This window comes from Petaurus breviceps, unplaced genomic scaffold, assembly GCF_028583685.1.
Source record: "Petaurus breviceps papuanus isolate PSGF00001 unplaced genomic scaffold, PetGlider_PUasm1.0 91133, whole genome shotgun sequence".
Lineage (NCBI taxonomy): Eukaryota > Metazoa > Chordata > Mammalia > Diprotodontia > Petauridae > Petaurus > Petaurus breviceps.
This window is the reverse complement of record NW_027187419.1, coordinates 71,244,753-71,272,166: the sequence shown is the minus strand read 5'-3', so window position 1 is coordinate 71,272,166 and position 27,414 is coordinate 71,244,753. Positions and strand designations below refer to the sequence as shown.

General features: G+C 34.0%; 1 protein-coding gene across 3 annotated transcripts in view; it reads right to left on the bottom strand.

Annotated features, from left to right (window-relative positions):
* Positions 1–27,414, bottom strand: part of NBEA (neurobeachin) — an 809,664-nt gene that overhangs the window by 342,658 nt on the left and 439,592 nt on the right. For all 3 annotated transcript variants that reach the window (XM_069079971.1, XM_069079972.1, XM_069079973.1), the window contains exons 36-37: positions 25,388–25,496; positions 15,630–15,796 (exon numbers count right to left, since the gene is read on the bottom strand). In XM_069079971.1, coding sequence (XP_068936072.1) covers positions 15,630–15,796; positions 25,388–25,496 — 276 coding nt within the window. The remainder of the gene's footprint in view (positions 1–15,629; positions 15,797–25,387; positions 25,497–27,414) is intronic.

Sequence of the window (27,414 nt, the reverse complement as noted above, 5' to 3'; positions counted from 1 at the left end):
GGTCATCCAGGCTCATAATTTTAGAATCACTGCATTATTCTTTTATACCAACTTAATTTAATCAGGTTATATTGCTTCTTTTTCACCAACATCTCTATAAGCCTTACTTTCATTCATAAAGCTTGACCATCTTACCCTCAAGTTTTCTTTTTATTCTTCCTTTAATTATTCCATGCTTTTATCTAAAGGTTTTTCCCCCTAGTTAGACATTTTAGCAATAATAAAAGTCAAAATCAAAGTCTTCCATTGCTCATAGAAAACCAATGGAAGATGTTAAGACATTTATTATTATTAAAATGTCTCACTAGGGGGAAAAACCCTTCAAATAAAATTATGGAATAATTAAAAACCTTCAAATAAAATTATGGAAATAATTAAAGGAATAAATAAGTTCCTACTACATGACAACCACTGTGCTAAGCACTTTACAAATATCTCATTTGGTCAAGTTGGAAAGGTGTGAGAGGGTCTAACATGAAACTTGATTTCTGGAACAACAAAAATAAGAAAGAAGTTCATCTATGTAGGAGAGGCATCATGGAATAGTATGTATTAGATTGGCACTGGAATCAGAAAGACTAGGTTTTAAGTAATGCCTCTGACACACATTAGCTCTGTTACCACAAATCCATTTGTAACTCTCTCCCAGGTTACTCTCAAGTAACTCTCAATGCCCCAAGTAACTCTCAAGTTACAATCAGTTGCTGTTCTACATCTGGGGAGTAAACTTCCATACCAGATATTTCCCATGCTGATATAAAAAATTAGATCAGACTCCCCTACCACCTCCTATATAAAAATGTACATAGCACCCTTTTCTCGTTAAACATTTGTACATTTTTTCTGTATTGTATACTTCTTCCACTGACTTTAGGGTAAAGGCCATTTTATTTTCTCTGAGTATTAAGATTACTTAAATAGCACCAAAAAAAAAAAGGGAATAGAAATGAATTTCTTATTTAAAATGGCATGTGCTTTTAGTACTGGAAAAAACTATTAAACAAGAATTTCACTGTGTGACAAGAAGGAAAAAGAACTCATCACCAGGAGATATGATTCAAAGGGAATAAGTTATTCAATAGAATTCTGGTATCTTGAATACAACCAGGGGGAAAAAAAACCACAAACCAAAAAAAACCCCAACCTAGTTATCATGTCATCACTGCTTTAGCAAGGAATGATAAATGATAAATACCCTGACTGCTACCTCATACAAGCCTTTTTCCACTCTCATATATCACTCATGAGTACTATCTTGCTTATTTCCTTTTCCTGAATGCCCTGTGACCTCATTTTAACAATATCATATGGCATGAATGCCTATATGTCAGTCAAACTACAAAATCTTTTTTTCCTTCAAACCCCAGCTCAAATGTCACACTTTCCATAATTCTCTCAGTCTTTCTAAAAGAACCTCTTTTTTTCTTCCTTTTCTATCATTGCCTATCTCCCATTTCTCATCAATGCTTTTCATAGAACTAAGTGAGGAAAAAAAGGTTAAGGAAATATACTAATGTACAAAAATACATTGATGTTTTTAATGCTTGTGTAGTAATTTACCAGGGAAATCCCTGTTGTGGAGTCTTCATTATTTATGTTCAAAAAATTCAATTTAATTAGATTAAACACGCATTTGTTAAATACTCACTACAGTATGAGACCCAACCCTAGGGATACAGAGACTAAAATGAAATAGCTCTTTTCCTTATAAAACTTGCCCTAATTATTATTCCTAACTATTAATCTAATTTTCTTTTACTAAAGGCAGGTTACTTGATTTTTTAGGGTCTCAATTTTCTCAGCCATGATGTACAATGCTATTATCTTGGCTAGCTTGTAAGTGGAACAGAAAAAAGGAAGTTACCCTATTGATAATTGGTCAACGCATAACATTAGGCAGCTTTCAGAGGAAGAAATTCAAGTTAAGAGGCATATTAAAAAATTATCTAAAACACTAATAATTAGAGAAATGCAAATTAAAATAACTCTGATACCATCTTACAATAAGACTGGCAAATCTGGCAACAAAGGAAAATCACAAATGCTGGAAGGCCTATAGGAATACAAGTACCTTAATATACGTTGGTGGAACTGTGAATTACTGGCTCTGGAACTTCTGGAAATCAGTATGGAGCTGTGCCCCAAAACATACTAAACTGTTCATTCCCTTAGACCCAGTAATATTAAACCTCAAAGAGATCAGAGAAAGAGAAAAAGGACCCATACATAAAAAAAATATTTGTAGCAATTCTTTTTGTTTTGGCAAAGAACTTTAAATTAGGCATGCCCATTAATTGGGTAATGGTTGAACAAGGTAAAGCATATGAAAGTAATGAAACAGATTTGTTCTCTAAGAAATGATGAAGGGAATAAGCCTGAATACAATACTATGAGGTGATGCAGAGTGAAGTGAGCAGAACCAGAATAATAATTCACACAAAAACAATAATACTCTAAAGACAAAACAACTTTGAGAGACTTAGGAACTCTGATCAACTAGTGGAACCAACCCCAGGTCCAGAGGACTCATGATACTGTCACCTGCTATTCACTTCCACATAGGGAGGTTTTGTTTTGTTTTTGCTTGACTATACAGATTTGTAACAGGTTTTGTTTTTAGTGCTTTCTCAATGAGTTGGAGAAGAAGTGGGAGGGTGAGAATACGGAAATGAAAATAAAATAAGATTATACTATCCAAGACAATTCCAAAAGGCTCATTATGGAAAATGCTATCCACATTCAGAGTAAGAACTGATGGTGTCTGATTACAGATCAAAGCACACTATTTTCAGGTTTTTTTTGGTAGATTTTTTTCCTTTTGGTCCCTTTCTTCTTTCACAACATGACTAGCATGGAAATGTTTTATGTCATTGCACATAGATTTGCACACACCACTGGCTGTGGTTACACAGCTAATAAGTGTGTGAGGCTGGATTTGAACTCGGGAAGAGAAGTCTTCCTGACTTCAGGCCCAGGACTCTACCCACTCTAACATACGAGGGGAAGGGGGAAAGGGAGAAAAATTCAGAACTCAAAATAAAACAAAAATGAATGTTAAAAAATTTTCTCTATATGTAATTGGAAAAAATAAAATGCTATTTAAAAATAAAGTAAAATTGTATTTTAAAAAAGAAATAGGGAAGTTAAAGAGAAGAGATAGCTGTGAGGAAAATATAATAGGTTCTGTTTTAGAACACTCAAAATGTGACTTTTGATATGCCAATGAGACACTCGTCAAAATAAATAATGTTGGAAAGTATAACAGGCAGATATGAATCCATGTGAGAAGAGCATGTGACACAGTGCAAAGAGTGCTAGATTTGTAGTCAAATCATCTGAATTTACATCTTGTCTCTACCATTCTTGGGTGAAGTTAGACAACTTATCAGGTTTCCTCATCTTTAAATGTGCCAGATAACTTCTAAGATCATTTATAGTGATCTGTAATCCCATGTGTCTGGAATTAAGGAGAAAGACTAAGGAGGTGGGGATTGCCTGCCCAGAGCTGATAACTGAATACCATACTTGGAAGCTGATGAGATCACAATGTAATATAAAGGTCAAAAAGGGTAATTATATCAAATAACCAATCAATCATCAAGTATTTGTTAAGCAGCTACTATGTGCTAGAAACTATGATAGCTATTAGTAATAGAAACACAAAAATAAATCAATGTTCTTAAGAACATTACCTTCTTTAGGGAAGTTAAATACATATGCAATTAAGTGTATTGTATGTGTGTGTGTGTGTGTGTGTGTGTGTGTGTGTGTGTGTGTGTGTGTGTGTGTGTGTGTGTTCAACTCTTCACGACCTCCTTTACTGCTTTCTTGGCAAAAAATACTGGAATGATTTGCCATTTCCTTCTCCAGGTCATTTTACAGATAAGGAACTAAAGCAAACAGGGTTAAGTGCCTTGTCCAGGGTCACTGTAGCTAGTAAGTATAAGGCTGGATTTGAAATTAGGAAGACAAGTCTTCTTGACTCTAGGCTTGGGACTCTATCCCCTGGACCATCTAACTGCCCCAATACACACCCCTCCCCCCCCCAAATATATAAATACACATAAACCACCCCAAAGAGATCATCTGTCTAAAAGTTTTAATATGGTTGGTGATTTGGAAAGATATTTATGGAAGATGTCTCAATATAGTATATTTAGTCCAGCACTTTTAAAACTTTTTTCACTTGTGACCCTTTCAGTGATTCTTAAATTGTGGCTTGTAACCCCACATGGGTGTCTAGTCCAGAATAATTAGATTCCTGGACCTTGGGGGGGGGGGAATGAAAAAAAGTGACTAGTAAGGTATATATTATATAAACAGTTGTTTATATAAAGCAGTTGTGATATCTATAATGAGAAATGGCAATTAAAAACTCTCAAATAGTTTTGTTTTCTTTGCTGAGAGAAATGGAAAGAAAGGGATAATAGAGGTACTAGTGGAAAACATTAAGACTTCCAAAGGAAGAAGCTGATGGTTTTGAAGAAAGGCATGACATAGAAGATATTCTATTCTATTCTATCTAACAATGACTGGAAGACAATTTAATAACTGTTTTCATCCAAATTGAAGAACTACATAGTTGAAGGTAAGCAGACTGTTGAAAATTCCAAATATAACTCATTTAGATGTGAAGCAGAGACTTATTTAACTGTTAGAATAGAAGAGGTGGATCTAGATAAGTGCTGAAAAACCCCACAAAATCTCTTGGTAGCTAATCAAGTTAATACTTTGCAAAATTACATTTAAATATGAAAATGTAAGACAAAAAATTTTTGAACCATATAACATTTTGTAGGGAAACTGCCTTCTAACATGACTAAAATAGATAAAAATCTAGCCTACTTAACAGTTACTTTGTTCTTTTTATTTATTTATTTTTGCTTTTTGGAGGGGGAAGGTAGGGCAGTTAGGGTTAAGTGACTTGCCCAAGGTCACACAGCTAGTTTTCTATTAAGTGTCTGAGGCCAGATTTGAACTCAGGTCCTCCTGACTCCAGGGCTGGTGCTCTATTCACTGCGCCACCTAGCCGCCCCATTTTTACTTTTTTTGGTAACAAAATTTTTTTACATGCTCAATGGTGAAAATGTTTCCTGATCAATTAAATAGCACAATCAATTTTTAGCTACATTAAAAAAATGCTGCAAAAAGTACTCTAAAAAAAAAGTCATGCAGGTTATTACTACAGCATGTTGGTAATATTCAAGCACAGTAGTGACAAGAATAGACAAATATCAGACAGCAGTTTCATAATGATTAGGGCTTCATATGTTGTAACAGCCACACTAAAGGAATTGTAGCATTGAATAACAGTGAGTTGAGAAGTTGATGGAGTAAAACTTTTAGATTAAGGAAATGATGTATCATTTATCTTTCCCTATTGATTTTTTGAACAATAGCTAAAAAACAACAAACTAAAAACAAATCTTAAAAAAGTTATATTCTCAAGTATCCAATTAATATCTGGGAAACTGCATACTAGTTAGATACGTTAGCTTTACTATTGGATTCTATATTTAATTTCTTAAGATTTATGGAATAAAAAGAATTCTCATTTGATGCTCAAAGGACATAAAATGCTATTTCACGTAATGTCCTATTCTCTACCTCTGGGCAGCACTTTCATCTATATAATGTTTGACTACAATTTGGTACACTAAATAATGATTGTGAAAAAGAGCTGTGTTTATTTTCAGAGAAAACATTTTGTGTTCCTACTCTGTCCACAAGGAGACATAATAATCTGCAGCTTCCAGATAAATTATATGAGCCACATTTTTATGATCTATCTTGACTTGAAAAGCTATTAAGAAGGAGGAATTATTTTTCTTATTCCATAGTTGTCCAAACATGAAGCAGCTATTTATTTACTAGCACATATCAACCTTTGCTGTATAAAAGGTTTTTTTTTTTTTCATTCATCTCAACGTTAGTGGTCTAAGGTTAAATCAGTAAAGATGGCTGATTGAATTTGGTTTACTGGGGTCACATCTTGCCAGTGGTTGGTTTTCTTTTCTGAGAGGTATGAATCACTTTATTTTCTCAACTTTCTGCCTCAGTAGTTTAACAAGAAACTGTTAGTATTGCCATTAAAGGTGCTTTAAAATTCCTTACATTTTTTTGCTGGATACTTTCTAATATTCTATCTCATCCTTTTCTTACACAATACATATTCTGATAAAAAAAATAATTACTCAAAATTTTAATCTGCAATTTTCCCCAAAGTAACATAAAATATAACAGAGGCATCCCACGATAGTAGATAGAGACACAGCATCAAGAACAGGGAGACTTAGTTTCATTATCTTACCTCTTAATACTGGTTATGTGTCTGTGGAAGAGTCACTTAACCTCTCATTGCTTTAGGCAACTTTCTGAGATGATAAATTACAGAGAAAGAGTTGACTAGGAGTAGCAGAGGGAGCTCCCTCATCCAGGGAATTTATATCAATGAAAATACAGATCCTATCACCAAGCCTATGTTTTGTTATCTACAGAAATAAAACTTCATCAACTTAAATTCAGGTTAAAGAATTTTTTTTTCCTCATTGGGAAAACAACAGAAGACAAATTCAACTCTTTTAATCTCATTCCATGATAGAGATAAGCAGTTATAGGGTCATGAAGAGTTGGACATGACTGAAAACATTCAACGGCAATAACATAAGCAGTAACAAATGAATTTGATTTGCTCAGGGAATGATAAAGGAAAACTGCAGCTTTAGTAAAGCTAGTATACTAAACACGTTGAATAGGTTCATCAGAATTAAAATGTCTTGGTTTCTTCTATTAATCTCAGTCTACATATTTATAAAAAATATAATTAATTAAAAAAGTTTTGTATTCATTTATGAAAAGTGTCAAAAGCCAAACAGGGAAGAACATCTAATGCTGACAAATAAATGCATATGTTTTAAAGAAAACGAAATCCCTTAGCTAACATTAAAAAAAGAAATAATATTTGAAAAGAAAATTACTATAAATGGCTAAAACTGAACTAATTTCCTATTACTATGTAGATCCCTATCATCTTCCTAGTAACCCAGGATTGAACTGTCATCTATTATTCCTTAATTGTCAAGTCCTGTTATTTTTCTCTTTGTAATAATTCTTTCCTGTTCCCCCTTCTTTTCTATGAAATTGTAACCACCCTAATGTAGGCCTAAGCCATCTCTTACCTAATCTATTACAATAATCTAGGTCTCCCTACCTTGTCTCCTCCTTTATCCCATCCTCTTTCACTCAATTGTCTAATGACCTTCCTAAAACTCAGTTCTGACCATATAACTCCCCTATTCAATAAAGTGTAGTGGCTTTCTTTTCTTTCTTTTTTTTTGAGGGAGGAAGGCAAGGCAATTGGGGTTAAGTGACTTGCCCAAGGTCACACAGTTAGCTAAGTATCAAGTGTCTCAGGCTGGATTTGAACTTGGGTCCTCCTGACTCATTCACTGTGCCTCCTAGCTGCCCCAGTGTAGTGGCTTTCTAGTACTTCCAGGAACAAATATAAAATCCTTTGTTTGCCTCTTAAAGCCCTTTATAAGTGGGCCTCTTCCTACCTTTCCAGTCTTCTTATACATTATTCCCTTATATGTACTCTGTGATCCAGTGACACTGACCTCCTTGCAATTCCTCATCTCCAACACTTCATTTCTTCACTGACTATTTTCTCTAGCTGTCCCCCCTGTCAGAAATGTTCACTTTCCTCATGGAGACTGCCCTGCTTCCCTAATTTTCTTCAAGGCTCAGCTAAAGTCCCATCTTCTATAATAAGCCTTTCCCAGTCCTCCTTAATCTTAGTGACTTCTCTCCAAGATTCTACAATATATCCTGAATACAGTTTGCTTTTTTGCATGGTTCTTGCATGTTGTCTCTCTCATTAGACTCTGAATTCACAGACACAATTTTTTGCCTTTCTTTGAATTCCTAACCCTTAACACAGTAACTGGCACAAAGGAGGTGCTTAACAAGTGCTAGCTGACTGAAAAACAAGAATGTAAAGGACTTTTAAAACACACAAAAAACCTATGTTAAAATATCAGGGGAAATAAAAGTTGCATTACTGCTATTTATAATCAATATCAAATAGACTAATTTCAAATAATCTTTTAGTAGTTTCCCTGCATAAGAAAAGCATCTATATTGCTTGCTACAAAAATTGTTTGGCAGTATATTTTGTAGTATTCAGTATTTATGCCATATTTACAACATAATACATTTAATTCCCAAATCTAAACTAATCATTAAGTTCTGATGTTTATCTGTTTTACTGAAAGAGCCTAAGGGAGCTTTCTGAGAGCACTATTATGGCAAGGTCACTAGATTAAGTGAACAGTGATGACAGTAAAAAAGACATTTCTGTATATTCAGAAGGGTTTTACTAAGTTACTTAAAATGCCATAAACATAAATAGTCTTCTTTCTCTACAATGCATCCATGACAGCTAACTTCAAAATACAGCACTCTAGGGTAAGGAAGCTTTCCAATCTAACCAAGAGCCTTTGTTATTGACAAAAGGGATTAATGCATAGGAGACTACAAATATCAAGAGAGTCTTATTGTCTAATACATTATCATATTTTTCTTTTGTGTACATATATAATGCAAAATCATTATAAATACATTTTATTTTTATAGAGAAGAAGATATACTACTTGAACATGTAAAATGAGCAAAATATTTGCAAAGAAAAAAGTCACTGTTTAACTATATTATATACCTATATAAACCCTCAAAATCTTTTCTTTTTTCTATGACATTAAAAATAAAATAAACAGACTTAAAGCCAATATGTCAAGTTATAAAATACAGAAAAATATAAATAAAAATCTTCTAAACTGAGATGTAAGCTAAAAAAAAAAGCCACATCAAAAAAAGCCTTAAGATTTCCTTACTAGCTTAATAATGTATATCTCCAATGACTGCAGGAGAAATGCATGTCTGCCAAAAAGCCAGATGTCGTGCTTGAAATATATTTTCTACAGCTTGGTATAGATTTTATAATTAGCATCTAAATAAAGAATGATAGAATATGATAATTTTGCTGTAACCTAAGGCACTTGTTATAAAATGGTGAAAATTTGTTATGTTTTATCCCATTTGTGGGCTAAATAGCCAATAAGGATACTTCAGGAATAAAATACACCTCCCACACATGTGTATTTTTTTTTCATGAAAAAATGCAAAGATATTTTCCTGAGGCTTTGGGAAATATTCCAACGTAAGCAATGCGCCTAATTTTAGTTTCCTAACAACTGAATGTATTCTTTATTTCTAGTCACTTCATTATTTCAAAAGATCTATGATCTTATTAATGCATTCCCTTCTCCACTGTCACAGATCACAACTCCTCTTGAATTTCAGTAGTTGATATTATATAGCCAAAAAATATTCCTTGTGGCTATGATTTTGGTGATGAGCACCTCTGAATTTTGCTAAGCTGCTCTTCAGATGAAAATTTGTTATTCAACCCTGTTTGAAGTCTTTCCACCTTTGTAGGACCTGCGACAATTTAAATTCTGTCAGCATTACCTTTGAAACCTTTGTATCACTTAATAATAACAATCAAGTTTCTCATAAGTCTCTGCCAAACTAACCACATTTTAGATGATAAGAATGTTTACTAAATATACTATGTAACTTATTACCATAGAATTTCATTTAGTAGTGCATTGTTTTTTAAAAAGTTAGTCGTAATTTCTGAAACCAAAACCTTTCAGAGAAATAATGTTTATATGGGCTTCAGAAAACTCCTTTATATTACCTACAGCCTATGCCTTCTATACAATTATTTAATGGTTCAGAAAAAAACAAACTTTCTTCCTCTAATAAACAGAGCGTGTCACAAAAAAGTATACATTTAAAAAATGTTTGTTGGTAGTAATGATAAAAGGTTATAAAGAAAAGCTTAGGGATTAGAGTACTAGTTCAAATCCATGTCTCTCCACTTCCTACCAAAAGAAAAATTCACTTTCCTTAGGTGAACATCCATAACCCTCTTTAATTTTTAAAAAGTTGAATGGAAGGAAAATCCTAGAAAATCAACTAAAATTGAAATAATTTTGAAGTTGAAATAATTAACAACTTTAGCAAAGTTGCAGGACACAAAATAAAGCCACATAAATCATCAGCGTTTCTATATATAACCAACAAAGTCCAGCAGCAAGAAAAAGAAAGAGAAATTCCATTTAAAATAACTTGTAGACAATATAAAATAGTTGAGAGTCTACTTGCCAAGACAAACTCAGAAACTATATGAACACATTTATGAAACACTTTTCACACAAAGTCAGATCTAAACAACTGGGCAAATATCAATTATTCATGGGTAGACTGAGCCAATAAAACAGAAATTACAATCCTTTCTAAATTAATCTACTTAATCAGTGCCATACTAATCAAACTACCAAAAATCATTTTATAGAGCTAGAAAAAAATGATAACAAAATTCATCTAGAACAACAAAAGGTCAAGAATATCAAGGGAATCAATGAAAAAAAATGTGAAGGAAGGTGGCCTAGAGGTACCAGATCTCAAACTGCATTACAAAATAGTAATTATCAAAACAATCTGGTAGTGGCTAAGAAGCAGAGTGGTGGATCATTGGAAAAGAGTAGATACACAAATAGTGTAGTAAATGACCATAGTAAACTAGTGTTTCATAAACCCAAAGATCTAAGCTTTTGGGACAAAAACTCATTATTTGACAAAAACTGCTGGGAAAACTGTATGGCAGAAACTAGGTATAGACCAACATCTTACACCATATACCAAGTTAAGGTCAAAATGGATACAAGATTTACACATAAAGGTTGATACCATAAGCAATTAGGAGAGTATGGAGTAATTTAGTTGTCAGATCTATGCATAAGGGAAGAATTTAGGACTGTAAAGTGGAACATTTTGATTATTGAAAAAATTAAAAGTTTTTGCATAAAAAAAACCAATGCAATCAAGATTAGGAGGAAAGCAGAAAACAAGGAAAAAATGTTAAAGCAAGTATAGAGAACTGAGTCAAATTTGTAAGAATACAAATCATTAGGGGCGGCTAGGTGGCACAGTGAGTAAAGTGCCATCCCGGAGTCAGGAGGACCTGAGTTTGGTTCCGACCTCAGACACTTACCACCCACCCACACACACAAAACTAGCTGTGTAACCTTGGGCAAGTTACTTAACCCCAATTGCCCTCCAAAAGGCAAAAAAAAAAAAAAAGAATGCAAATCATTCCCTGATTGATAAATGGTCAAAAGATATGAACAGGCAGTTTTCAAATGAAGAAAATCAAAGTTATCCATAGTCACATGAAAAAATTCAAGTCATTATTGATTTAGAAATGCAAATTAAAATAACTCTGGGGTACTGTCTCACACCTTTCAGATTGGCTACTATAACGAAAAAGGAAAATAATAAATATTGGAGGTGATGTGGAAAAACTGAGACACCAATGCACTGTTGGTGGAGTTATGAATGGATCCAACCATTCTGCAGAGCAATTTGGAACTATGCTCAAAAGATTATAAAACTATGCATATCCTTTGATCTAGCAATACTACTGCTAGGTCTGTATCCCATAGAAATTTTTTTTTTGAAAAAGGAAAAGATCCTATTTGCACAAAAATATTTATAACAGCTCTTTTTGAGGTAGCTAGGAATTGGAAATTGAGGGGATGCCCATCAATTGGGGAATGACTGAACAAGTTTTGGTATATAATTATAACGGAACATTACATTATTGTGCTATAAGAAGACAAGGAGGATAACTTCAGAAAAACCTGGAAAGAATTACATGCACTAGGGGCGGCCAGGTGGTGCAGTGAGGAGAGCACCAGTCCTGGAGTCAGGAGGACCTGGGTTCAGATCCAGCCTCAGACACCTGATGCAAAAAACTAGCTTTGTGACTTTAGACAAGTCTTTTAACCCCAGTTCCCCTACCCTCCCCCCTCCAAAAAAGCAAAACACACACACACACACACACACACACACACACACACAAGAATTACATGAACTGATAAAAAGTAAAGTGAATATAATCAGGATAATCAGAGAAGTTTGTTGTGTTAAGAATAAGAACAGACTCCTACTTTCACAGGCTGACATTATTATTTTCATAGCCTCCTTCGTATTTTCCTTTTGTCTTCATATTCTCAGTCTTAACACAAACTACTCTCCTCTAATTGAACTTGATTGATTTTCTTATCCATATGTCTCTGTGCTCCACAATACTGTGGAGTCATGAAGTCATACTGTTTCTTTGGGATCACTACCACTTCCTTATCTAGATATTCACTAATTATGCCTTTAATTCTAGAATTACTCAAGGAATTGAATTCAAATTCACTGATCTATTAGTTTACTTTTCTTAAAAATTCAGGAAGATATTTGAACTTCTCCATCACTCCTTTTTTTCCAGTATCTTCATAAGATTACTGACCATGGATCAAGAATTCTATATGACAATTTTTCACTACCCTGGGATGTAATCTGCCTAACCCTGGTATACTGACCTCATCAGTCATGGAATCTATTACCAATTCTCTATTTGGTCTCAGTTCTCTATTAATCTATATATATGTTCTGTCCTTTCCAGTTCTAAGAGTATTCTCCTTAAAAGAGAAATCAGTCAAGATGGCAAAGTAGCAGGAAGAAGTATAGCCTAGATTCTTCAACACAAGAACTCCAAAAGATACAGAAAGCACATTGATTGAGTCTTGTTTGGTAGATCCAAGAAAGAATCATGGTGAGTAATTTTTCCAGTCAAGGCTGGCATAAACAGAGAGATGTATGCTTCATGGAACATTCTAGAATATAAGAGGAGTGAGTCTGTGCACTGGAGTAAGAAGAAATCCCAGGGGAAGAATGCAAGATATCTCATAGTAAAAATAAGTGGCCTAGAAAATGGATAGAGGATAGGTAATTTAGATGGACTATAAGAAAGCATGACTACCACAATGACCATGGTTCAGGTTATTATCATCTTTCAATCAAATTCCTGAAACAGCCTATCAACTGATTTCCTTCCTCAAGTCTCTCCAACTTATCCTCCATAGAGTCTTCAAAGTGATAATTCTAAAGGTACAAGTCTAACCATGACACTGGCTTGCTAAAAAAAACCTCCAGTGGCTCACTACTGTTTCTAGGATAAAAAACAAATTTTTTTTGGTTTGGTGTTTAATGCCTTTTGTAGTCTGCGTCCAGGTATCTTCTCCTGGGCTATCACATATTACTTGTTTCCTATATTAGATAGCACAATCCAAACTAATCTCCTCATTATTCCTCATCCATAATGCTACATCTTCTGTCTCTGTAACTGTGCATGGGCTTCCTCTGGGCTTGGAATGCAGTCTCTCTTCTTGCCTATGCTTCCCTCTCAGAACTACTTCAAATTTTAGCTCACGAGTCACCTCCACATGAGACTTTTGTGATGTCTCCAGGCACTAGTGCTTCCTATTCCCAAATCATTTTGAATCTACTTTGCATATGTTTTAAATTTACTTATATGAGTATATGTTGTTTCCTAGTAAAATGCAGGCTCCCTGAGGCCAAAGGCTGTTTTGTTTTGTTTTTGTAACCCAGGACCTAGCAGTGTCTGGAAAACAGTAAATGCATAATAAATGCTAGGTGATCTGTCATGTTCTGCCAAACGAAATTTCAGGCCTAATAGCAACTGCATGTACATTGTCTGAAGGACATTCTGGCTAAGTAAAGAAAGGCATCTCATTAGAATGTTAATCTTCAGGTGGTGAATTTATTTAACCACAGGAACTCTCACGGAATCCATTTACTAAGGTATAGATGTATTGCAATGTACATCAGTGAAGGAAGTACCCACAACAAAAGAAAACATAAATACAGCACTGATATACTATATGGAGACTATCACGGTGAAGGGGGGGGCAAGGGAATAAGCTTATCCAGTCCCTACTCTGTGCCAGGTACTATACAAAGTCCTTTACAAATATCTCAATTGATCCTTACTACAACCCAAGGTAGTTGATGCTATTATTATCCCTATTTTACAGTTGAGGAAACAGAGGTTAAGTGACCTGCCCAGGGTCACACAACTACACACAACACAAATGACTGAGGCCAGATTTGAATGCAAGTCTTCTTGACTCCAAGCCCAGTGCTCTATCCACTGCACTCAACCTTGAATAGGGGGACAATTCAAACCACAAAAAACAACAAAAACAAAACCTCAGCTACCGTTATCAAAATTCCAGGAGAACAGGTTAAGACTACTCTGATCACTTTCTTGATATACCATCTATCTTTTCCTTCTTCTTGATCCTCATATCAATTAGGAAGTCAATCAGTTCTATATTAATTATATTGAAGACTAGCCTGTTTAATTTCCTGCTAGTCTAAAACATAAAGATCAAGAAAACAGTATTAAAAGAATTAAGATTTGTGATTTAAGTCTGTGTAATGAATTTCTTGTTTTGGCACGCTGTCCTCTGACTCAGTTCATGACCCATCTATGACTAAGGAGATAATAAGCCTTAGGGAGTAGCTTGACATAAGGAGAAGTTGAGTGACTTGTCCACAGTTCTGGAGGTAGTAACAGTTAACATACAGAACTTTGTCAAGCTGAGCTGTGTCATGAAAGAGAACTATAAAGTAGAAAATACAGTCATAATGGTAACCTATTTCTTGAGGTGACAAGTCCATAAATGACAAATAACTATTGAGCAAAAGAAAAAAAGAATTAGATCCCTATTATAAAAATAACAGAGCACTTTCAGGTTTGTAAAGCATTTTACAAACATCTCATCTAAGCCTCACAGTAACTTTGAGGTAGATGATACAGATATTTTTGTGCCCATTAACAGATGGGTAAATTGCCCATGGTCATTCAGCTCGGAAGTATTAGAGGTGGGAACTGAACAACTTTCTATCCATCATGCCACGGTTCCCAAGGGAGGCATACTTTGTTTCATATCCTGGATTTGGAGTTACAGAGGTTAAGCAATTTGTATGTCTTAAGAAATATAGGAAGTGCTGGAGTTAGGATTTGAAGCCAGGTCGTTATGATTTCAGATCTATGTCTGTGCCTCACAAGAGTGATGAAGCTACCCTGGTTCTTTGTGATACTTCACAGAAGAAAATCTTAACAATGAATAAGCAACCCATTTTTTTTTCTTGAGGATTTTATAAAATTGAGGATTGTAAATACTATAGAAAAATGCACTGTGTGAGATGGAAACTTTTCCATAAAAATTAAAATGTCTTCTAAAAGCCAGATTGAAAAAAAAGATTATTAGCTTAAAATCAAGAAAAACACCTAGTTTTTGTAAAATGGAGGTATCTTAAAAATATGTGGCAAAGCATTACAAAGTGATACAAATTAAATAAGCAAACTAATAAATGGCTCTGAAAGAAGTGACTGTTTTTTAGGCTGCTCACATATTTTGAAGGATGATATCTTTTTTTATCTTTTTGAAAGATAAAGGTGAAATACTTGCATTTGAGCCTCTGAGAAGCTTGTATAAGAAGGTCTTGTTAAATTGGGATTATTGAACAATTTCTAGGGGAAAAAACAAGAACTGGCAATAAATATTTAAAACTGTTTTCCAATAAATATTATTAGCTTTGGTCATATTCTTCTTTTCTAAGGACTCATACTAGAAACTTACCTATGAGATACAGCTCCCCAAGCCCCGTGTTTGTTTGTGAGAATATTAAGAATCTTTTGCTTCAGCTGATTGGCTGTGACATGATCTCGATGTTTAGCAGCACTGATAAGGTGGTCACACATCTTTTCTTCTTCTCTTCGGTCAGCAGCATATTGGGCACACTGAGACTACAAAAAAACACAACAATTTATAATGACTAATTTTTCTACTTTTATAAAATAGAATTCCATTTTAACCTTAAATAAAAGGAGGAAATAAGTAACTTCATACAAAAATTCAGTTGTTAATGCAGATTTTTTTTTTCATGGATTGGATTTTTTTTTTGCTCAGATTATACAATTAGAGTCTCTCACATTATAGGATTATAGGATCTCATAATCCTTTTACTTATGGAAAATTCATCCACCACTATGCCTTTAACTAGGAACCAGACTTTGGACGACTTAACCCCTTTCATATCCAAACTTCTACTCTAGAGCCCCCATTCTGATTAGTAAGTACCTCAAAAAGTTTCCCATAACAGGTTAGGCTAGCTTCTATTTGTGTTTCACTTCACTCCCTAGCCATTTTCTCACCAGATATTGGTGATCTTCTTGCTTGGATCAAGGATCATGCCTCAAGCACTTACCCTTTCAATCACAGGAACTCTTACTCAGTGTCCTAATATGGTAATGCTTCATGTGGCCCACAACATTAGTCTAATCTGGCTCCAGTCATGCTTCATTATACTCATACCATCATGACCTGCTTTATCACTGCACATGTACACTCCATGTCCTTCCTCCCTCTGCTTTCAGGTGCTAGAACCATAATCAAATCAATACTGACACTGCTAGAAGAAAGGCTGACTCCTCTTACTCTCCTTTTAACTTTTCAAACCAAAATGTCGCTTTGCGGCCACAACTCTACTTTATGTATCATCTTCTCCTATTGAATGCAACTTCCAAGAGGGCAGAGACCATCTTTGCTTTTGCATATTTTTTGAAGTGCTCAGTACAGTTAATACTCAATAAATATTTTTTTCACCCATTCATTTCCAGAATTTTGGGTAGCCCTCTCAATGTACAGATGAAATAACTAAAGATCAAAGAATTGTCCAAAGTCGCCCAGCTAGGAAATGGAAGAGTCAGGTTGTCAATCCAAGACTTCTGATTCAAATTCCAGGATCTAATATATAGCATTCCTGTAGTTACACGACTATAATACAGAATAGTGAATGTAGTGTTGTTCTAATCTAATCTCATGTCTGACAAGTCCTAGCTGGGTGAACCTGGGAAGGTTACTTAATCTGAAACTCTGTTTCCTTAGTTGCAAAAACTATAGTACCTACCTCAGAGGGTTATTGTGTGGATCTGATAATGATTTGAATCTGATAATGATCATGTACATAAAGAATGGCACAAACTTTAAAGTGCTCTGTAAATGTCAGTTATTACTATTATTATCTACCTCTCTGGGACTCAACTTCTCCATTTATAAAATTAGAGTGGGATTGGTTTATTTCTAAAGCCCCTTCCAGCTCAAATTCCTATAATCCCAGGTATTTGTATAAAATGACTTTCCATATGTATATTATATATACACACACATACATATATGATGCATATGTGTATATGTATGCACGTTATATACACATACATGAAATTAAATTAACCTAAAGGTCACACAACTTCTATTACAGTGATCTTTACACTATATAACACAGTGACTCATGTCAATGAGGATTATGATTTGATTTATAAAATTATATCTGCTTATACTTTTTCAGGAAGAGATCTATTCTATGATATTTTATACTTGTTCTTCTACAACTAAATAAATATATTTGTATATATATATATAAATGTGAGTGTGTGTATATATACATACACATATGTATATATAAATACATATATACTGTGAATATATTCATATACTGCAGAAGAATATTTAAAACCTCATTTTTAGTAGAAATGAGTATATTACAGAATAATTTTTTTTTCTCTAAAGTTCTTTCAAGTTTCTTAGGAAAAACCCTTTGAGGCACTGTATACCATTAGTCATGAGAAAAGGATTATTGTCTTGGGTTTGGCTCTACCAAGTACAAGACTTTGCATAAGTTTTCTCTGGACTTCAGTTTCCCCATGCATAAAATGATAGTATGAAACTACATGATCTCTAAAGTCTTTTCCAGCTCTAAAATTCCATTAATATTTACATTTAAGTAGAATATTATAGTGCATTTGTTATCAGCCTCTGAAATAGAGATACTGAGGGGCTTTAGTTATTGAAAAGAATCCAAGAATGCAGGTTTACATAAAACATTGTCATTCTGATGGATGTAGCATGCACATGCTTTTTAAATGATCATTTTACCCTTTGATTCTTTGATGGATCTGTGATCTCATCAATATAGATACTTTCAAATAATGAAGACTGACCTATCTATATTTGGCATGCTGTGTGACTCATGTCTATGTTCTACTGTAAATCCTCCACAAGGATCTATTCAGGATGCTGGGGCTTCTTTAGCTATCTTGACATTTATGATAAATAGGTTGACCATTAGCTAGCTCTTTCTACTTAAACAGAGCTCTCCCTTTTCTTCTCTTCATTCAGAAATTTTTGCTCATTAACTCCTACTTATCTCTTTTATCAGATGCAAAGGTGGTCTTTCTCATTTCCATGGAAAATTCCTCTCTATGGGTCCTTGATCCCATCCTATCCCACCCTATCCCAACTTTTCCAGAAAATTGACCCATTAACCTTTCCATTATTCTATTTGTTTCTTCTCTGTTGCTTACAAGCATGCTCATGTCTCCCCTATCATTTAAAGCGAACTAGGTGGCACAGTGGGTATAGCACTGGGCCTGGAATCAGAAAGACCTGAGTTCAAGTCTGGCCTCAGATACTAGCTGTGTGACCTTGGGAAAGTCTTCTTTTGTCTCAGTTTCCTCATGTGAGATGAGGATAATAACAGTACCTACCTCACAGGCTTACTGTGAGGATCCAATGAGGTATTATAAAGTGCTTAACAGTGCCTGGCACATAGTAGGCATTATATAAATGTTTATTCCTTTATTATCTTATTTAAAAAAATCACTTAATCCTGTTATCTCTGCCAGCTATCATCCTATATCTAGTCTTTTCAGCTAAACTCTTCGAGAAAGTTTCTTATACTATATGCCTCCATTTCACCTCTCAATCTCTTCTTATGATTCTGCAATCTGGTTTCTAACCTCACCAAACAACTGACAATGCTCTCTCCAACGTTAACAATGATCTCTTCATTATCAAATTTAACCACTTATACCGAGTTTCTTCTTTATTGACCTCTCTGCAGCACTTGTTATGGTTGGCCAACTTCTTCTCTGAGATAATCTCTCAGAGAAGGATTTGTGATATTGTTCTCTCCTGTCTTTACAAACTGTCTGGTCATTCTTTCTAATTATCTTTTAATGATTCTTCATCTACCGCATTCTCACTAACTATGGGGGCTTCAATGTTTTGGGCCCTCTTCTATTTTTGCTCTAAAGTATTCTACTTGATGATCTTATCAGCTTTCATGAGTTCAACTCCCATCTTTATGCAGACGATTCCCAAGTCTATATATCTAGCCCTAGTCTGCTTCCTGAGCTACAATGACAAATCTCCAACTGCCTCTTATACATCAGGAACTGGATGTCTCATAAGCATAAAAAACTCACATGTCCAAAACATGCTCTTCCCAACTACTACTGGTTAGGGTACTACTATTCTCCCAGGCATCTAGGGCTACAGCGTTGGTGTTCTACTCAACTCCTCACTCTACTCACCCCACATATTCAATCTGTTTCTAAATTTTTACTTTTACAACAAACATCTCTGATGATATTCATTCTGTTCTTTTCTTTCTGTCCAAATTACACATTCTGAGCTCTACAGGTTACTTATCTAATTGTACACCACAGCCTGATGAATAGGCATTAATTATCCATTAGGCTTTCCTTTGTGGATAGTAAGGCCAAACTCTTTTGAGGGACTATGAATTCTCATATAAAAGGCTTGACAATGTTATAGGACTTGGTGCAATTAGCATGCCATTTGCAAACACCTTGCCATCTCTTGGGAATTGCTGTCACATGTGATCTTGTATACACTTCCATGTTTTGTGCTTCACTTGATATTACTAATCATAGGGCTGCAGTGCAAAATTATCTCCTTATTTTTAAAGAATAAGTCATACATGAATTGAGGGTATCCTTGACGAAGTTATGAAAAGGAAAAAGGACAGCATTGTCAAATAATATTCTACATCAGACCACATATCTATAATCAGAGAACTGGACTGAAAGGTGTAGAGAATATGATTATCATAGTAAATAGACTTTTGTTTGTTAACAAAAAAAAAAGCCTCAATTGATTTTTAAAGTCAAGTGCCTTCGTAAGGGTACTCCAATATATTGTCTCCCATACATATGTCAAAACTTTATGAGACTACTTATCTTTTTTTTAATCTAAAACATATACAGTGTGGCTCAGTAGGAAAAAAAAAAGCTATCACATTTCTATATTTTGATGAAGTTACGGTTTCATTCATGCGAATGCTCCTTCCAAAAGTGAAGATCACAAATGAAGAATAGTAATGCTCTAGTCAGCATAGTTAGGAAGAATCAGAGCCTGGGGACAAAGAAAGTGGGTTATGTTTCGGACATGTTAAGTTTTCCATGCTTAGGAGACCTTAAGTTCCTGATGTATAAGAGGCAGTGGGAGATTTGTCACAGTACCTCAGGAAGCAGAATAGGGATGGATATACAGGCTTAGGAATCATGTCCACAAATCAGTTCTTTTTATCCTGTGACTCTAGTTTATGTCTTCCTGTAAATTCTCAATTGGAGAATCATGTTCCTCCCCACTGGCATTTATTTCTCTAGAGACTGGTATGCTATGATCTTACTGGCAACACTTTCTTTTGAGCTGATGTTTGAGGAAAAATCTGGGGTCGTTAAAAGTACTACATAATTTAGCACATCCACCCAATTCTCCTCTTTCTATTCAATTCCCTGTCTATCTGCAGTGTGTGAAAGACATATATGGATAGATCAGCTCTATAGGATATTCATCCAACTGCTTGTCATAATCTAGACCGTGGATATTCATCAGCCACTCGGGTGGCATTTATTTGCTTCCCTCTATGAAACCTGCAGACTCAATTGCCAAATGAATATTCCTCAGATACAGGTCAAGAAATTTCAGGGGCTCCTTACTGAATCCAGGATAAGAAATACACCCCTTTGATTCACATTTAAAACCCTTCACAATCTGGCTCCAGCAAGCCCACCTTTCCAGGCTAATTACACCTTATCTTTCCTCATGTACTTTGCATTCCAACCAAAGCAGGTATTCTTCACACATGACATTTCATCTCCTGTATCTATGCCTTTGTACAGGCTATCCTCCATGCTTGGAAGGCTTTCTCTCGTTCCCCTTTTCCCTCAGAAGTTCTGGTTCTTTCCAAGGTTAAAGTAGCTCAAATGTTATCTTCTACAAGATGTATTTCTTGATTCCCTCTAGTTCAACTGAGGTACAAGCTGTGATTACCTTCATGAAGGTCTTTTTACAAATGCTTATTTCAATACACAGTAAAAGATGACCAAGTATCCCATGAAATGGAGCTTCTTGCTTCCTTTTGACACACTGATAAAACCAACTCTAAGACCTCCTTGATTTCTTTTTCCTTGGTGGACCTGTGTACCATCTTTCCATTGAGCTGTACTTTCAAACTCTGTTCTAAATTCCTTTCTCTTAAGTGTAAAGATGGGCATGAATCGGTTCCTGTAGAAGTATTCCTACACAGTCATCACTGGACTTGTTGAGATAAGGATACTATATTCAAAGTACCAAACAGCTTTGTCTCTAGACAGTCTAAAAACAGGTTTTAAGTATCACTACACTCTATTCGGTCATTCTGTTATGGCCACTGCAGAAGGTAAAGGGAGGCACTCACTCAGGACTAAAAATAATTTTGTTTATCTTCATAGCAAAAGGAATAATGACCTAGTGGCCAATATAGTAGTTCTGAGCCTTTCTGCTAGGCTTTCTTTGGAAATCAGATTATGTCCATTCCTGGGCCCATCCTGGCATTATCAGTTAAGAACAGAGGTCGTCTCTAGGGTGCAATGAGGCAACAGATGAGGGCACTGTGGCAACCAAATAAATAATTTTTCTGCATACAATGTTATTTTTTACATATATATGTAGATATTTTTGTGAATAGTAAAATACATTTATTTAAAAGTATTAATGAATTTTCAGTAGCATTTGTCCATTATTTTTTCAATTCACAGAAGAGAGCAGAACTACTATCACATGGGAATACATAAATCTGATGTTACAATGGGATAATCATGGTCAACATTGTTGGGAACTATGATTTAGAACAAAAGAATATCAGTTTTGAGCTCTTATACTTATTAGCTATGTAATCTTGGATATGTTACTGAATTTCCTAGAATTTCAGGGTTTTTATCTTTAAAATGTGGACTATGATATTTGCATTTAAGAGGAATTATGGTAAAATGTCTGGAGGACTGATTTTGTAGTAAGGAAGACTGAGTTCAAATCCTGACTCAGATACCTAGTAGCCATGTGACTTTTGGCAAATCATCAAACCTTTCCAAACCTAACATGAATTATAGACAACTTGGTGATCTTTATCAGAGGAAGAAATTTCCCCACAACAAAGAAATCAAGGAACCATATGAAAAATGAAAAAAAAAAATATATATATATATTTGTACCTCTCTTATAGGGTGAGGAAAGTGAATTGTAAATATTAAAATTATATCTAAATTTGAGTTATTTTTATTATTACTGAAACTTTTTCTCTATTCTCCATTTTTCCCTACCTATTTCAGTTGTCTTGTGGGCTATATCTGTTCATATCTATGACAAAGTTTAGCTACACAGAGAGACAACTGAATATCCTTTCTGGTACTGAAGAATTCTATAAGAGTAAATGAACATGTGTATCAGTCTTTTTGTTAGTTTGGATTTGTGCATAACAAATTGATAGTATATTGAGAAGCAATATAATAAGAGTATAAAACAATGATTAGCAGTGCCTTCAAGTGAGGAAGGTCTTTGTTCAGTTCTGATAGATACTGGTTATATGACTCTAGGCAAGTCACTTAAATTCTCAGTGCTTCAGGAAACACTTTAAGCCAATCAATTACAGAAGAGTTTCTTATCTCTATTAGTTGGAAGGTGTTTCCTAATAGAGAGCAGCCTACTGAAATCACCAGTCCAGACCAAAAAAAGGCTTTAGTATAGAGAAGCTCACTAATATTTTAATATTACCAAGTACTTTCTCAGTGGTTAACAATTAATAATGAAAAAAAATGAGGCAACTTGCTTCACATTAGCCTTTCATAAGGCTGAGCAACATTATTCTCTGGGGGAAAAAAAGAACCTTTTGTTGTAGATACTTAAGCATTTTAATATTTCCCCGTATGTAGCCCATTTACTATTATAGACCACTATTCTGGTTTATTTCTTTTGAAAAGTAGCCCCCTGTATCAACCTATAAAGGGTTAATTCATTTTTCAATTTATCTTCTTGTACAGGGAAGCACCAATTAGTACAATGATCTGCCTCAGTAATGAGGTTAATATTTCATCAGCTTCATTGGACAGTAAAATTAAATTTTCATTTTTCTTCCTTAACAATTACAGAGGCTAACCAAATGAATGTTAACTATGAAGCTGCCATCACAAATTAAATATAGCTTTTCTTCTTTATTTGAAGCTTATAAAGCAACCTTTACAAAATTCCTACAAATATACTTTTAAGTTTCTCAAAAAATTCTTAATTTATAGAATCGCAAAGTCCAATAACAGTTTTTTTAACAATAGTAAAGTATGCATTCATTTATTATGATAGTTCCAGCCTAAGAAGATAAAACAGTTTAGTTTTAAAAGCAAGTTACATTTATTGAACAAAACCTACTAACAATGTACTATATTCATTTTTCCTAAGTGAGGTATAAGAATTTCCTCATTATAAGTCTATAATCTGTAATTAATATTTCAAAAAATTCCAAACCATCATGTTATCTTTTCAATGACAGTGGAATTATCAGGGGCCTACATTAAGGCTCTCTACTGGTTAACTAAGTGTTAAATCTACTAAGTATTATCTTTTTGCTTTAAATCCCATTTTAGAGGTTTTCATATGACAAATACAATTAAAATGTTTATATCCCATAAAACATCTTGGTTTTCTTACTGGAAAAGAAGATTGACTTAAGGATGTTCCTTTAGGGAATTTAGTTAATATTCCAAATCTTATTTGCTAACAGAGGCTGAAAGTTAATTGAATATTTTCATTAAGCCTAGAGTTCTGACAGATCGTATACTTAAACATATTCTTCAAAGAATAGATAACTTGGATCTTTTCTTGTCATCTTAAGTTACTGCATCATATCCTGATAAAGATCCAATGTTATTTATTGTTGAGGAAATATGAAACTTCACTCCAATATACACTTTATTGTAAATTTACTTTTTATCAAAGTTTAAAATATCTAGTATACAGATAGTAATAAAGTTGTTGCAGTCCCATATGACAAGTGCCTGATGTCTGTCTGACAAAGTGAAGTAAAGGTTAGGTCTACTGAAAACGACAACAGATATCTCTGTGTTTCATCCTTTACAGCAAGGTCAAAGAGCAAAAGAACTAGTACATCAAACTGTAAGTTTGAGAGAGCTGCTTCACTTAGATAAGAACCTCATCAAAACTGAGGACATGGTCTCTAATTCCCAACCAAACCATACTTGTTGGTGTACCATGACATGTTAGTAAAATAGCACAGCTATATTTTTTTTCATTCAGTGTGATAGTTCAAACCAATTGTAATACAAGGGCACCCAAATATCTTAAATACTTGCATAAGAGTATAGTGAATTTGGTTTTATAAAGGGAATGTAGCATAATATTATCTAATGAAAATATTTAAAACAACAGATTTAGAAGATTTAGAACAGAATATACACTAGATTAGCAATACAGAATAGAATGGAGCAAATAACTTGAAAAACTACAAAATAGCATTTTAAAATAATTTGGTTATTTCTGTAAAAACTGAATTTATAGCAATTTGAATATTACATCCTTTTTTTTTTACACCAAATAGAGATGAAAGACATCTTTCAAACTATTCTTAGTACTTAATGACTGAAAAACAGGTGAGAAAATACCAATGCTTTAGAAGTACTATACTAGATAATACAAGCAAAGAAAATGAAAATCAAATTAATGCTATACTAAACTAAATACTGGGTTAAGAAGTAAGAACAATTTGCAGAATGGTTGATAAAACTATTAGTTCACTTGTGTAACAACCCCATTACCTTCAGTATCTTTCCATTTATTTAGAAAATCTGGCTAGTTAAAAAAAAATTACATTTAAAATTTTACTTGTATTTTCCTTCAGAAAGTTAGTAAAATTCCATTTAAATATTTGACACACTGCTATACTGAATTATTAAACATTGTGATTGACAAATTTCTTCAAGTTATGAATATTATCCTGGATTTCAGTGAGACGTGAGAAAATAAGCTAGTACTTTTTGTCTGACATTTATCCACTTTTTAAAAAAAGTGGTCTAAAATGCCTTCAAAGTATTTTTTCTTTTTTAAAAATAAAAAAAGAATCACTCTTTTTTGATTCAGGATTACACATACGTGATAACTGACTGAAAAGAGAAAAGCTGAATTCCCATCTCTTCTCAAAAACTTACCTCAAATTCCGCATGTTTGTGGACATCCTCAGCCCTCTGTCGATTCAAAATAAACTCAGCTTCATTGGCAACACGCACTATATGGTCTTTCATAGCGTGGCACAACAACCTGAAGTGAAAAAACAATCTTTGATTAAATTGTCCTTATAATTTTGGTTCTTCTAAATTCTTTTAAGTATCAGTTTATAATGCTGGAAATACAAAACTATCATAAATAATATTTTATTAAACTATTAAGCAAAATTATTTTTGCATTTTCTTTTATTTCAGAGTATTTTTAAACAGAAAATATACCATTAAATTCCTATAGAAATGTGAAAATCATGATAGAGTTTGTAAACACAATTTCTGTTAATGAAATTTGTTTTTAGAAGGATTTTAAACTGGAGGAAAAGAAAAGTTTTAAAGCTGTCTAATAAGAGAGTGAGTGGCCTTATAATTTGGGAATCTCTCCTTTACTAACTATATTAAAACAAAGGTTTGATGACTATTTTTATGGGTGCTATAGAAGGGATTCCTACATTGAAGGAGAGGGTAGATGATCTCTAGGAGGGCTGTCAGTTCCAAAATTCTACAATTCTTCAATTCCTAAGAAAAGGAATCATCCTATAAACTTTGATGAGGAAAACTTGAATAACGAATGAACGAATGACTCCCATTGGGGACTGCTTAGGATCCAGCAGGATTTCCCACAACAGTAACAGTCCTATAATTATACAATCTAATTTTGTAACCTCTGCAGTTCATCATATAAATAATTTTTTCCAGAAAATTATACATACTCTTGATCTGATTTAATTTCATCCACATTTTATTTATCAATATTTTATACTAATGGACTAATTATAATATTTCGATGATGATTTTCAGTAGCTGGTTTGTATCATCTACAAATCTGATATTTCTCTGTTCCAAGTGAGTTAGGTAAGTATTGAGAATAAGTAAATCCAAGATAGCTCTCAGTAGAAGTCTTTCCAAAATCTTGACATAGAATTAATTACTCTACGATGAGATTTAGGTTAAATAACTGTCCTGTCACTCTCAGGCTAGTGAGAATGGTGTTGGTAAGTATGACAGAGGCAGTAATGACAATGTTTGACAACAGTAGGAGAGGTGAAACAGTTACCTAGCAGTATTCAACAGTAATTCCTCTATACCAACTGAGAGTGACATAGGCATATTCCAATGGGAATTCTCTCTAGTTTTCAGGAAAAAATGAAGATAAGTACAGCAAAAAGTATTAAATTATTATAAGGATTGAAAAAAACTATTAAAACTACTATTTGTGAAAGAATCAAATCATGTCTAAGAAACTAAAATACAAGATTATTAGACAGAGAAAACCTTAATATCATTACCTGAAAAGGGGAAAAAAATAAAGGAAATGATAGTAAAATACATTTGAAAGTCAGAGGACATTCTCTTTCACTGAAAAATATTTGTCCACAATTTGCAAAGAGGCTCAACAAAAGAGACAAGGGAGGGTTTTTTGAATATTTCTGTTAAAATCTCTGGGACTTTGGCATTTTTTTTTGTCAGATTAGTACTATACACATAATAGTTAATAAGTTTTTGTTCAATTCAGTAGAAAGACAAGGAGAACTTGGTGGGAAATTAATTCCAACTGCTAACAGTTTGGCCAATTAGCAGAGGTAGCTGTAAGAGAATGACAAACTTTGAAACAAGTGAAAAGGCACTATTTTCACTATCTCTACCTCTTTCAACCATCACCACAGTAGCAAAATGCATAATAAACAGTTTTCTGTAAATAATTTTCAAGAGTCACAAAAATGTAGCATTTGTTGTTGTCTGGCACATCTGTGATGTGCTGGACACTCTGCTAAGTCTGGAGGCTTATTTACAGAGCATCTATTTAGGTGCCAGGCACTGTGCTAAGTGCTTTACAAAAAAGGCAAAAACATGGTCCCTGCCTTCAAAGAGCTCTCATTTTAATGTAGGAGACAATATGCAACTGGCTGCAGATCTGAGATATATGTAAAATAGACGGCTTAGTGATCTGAATGGGG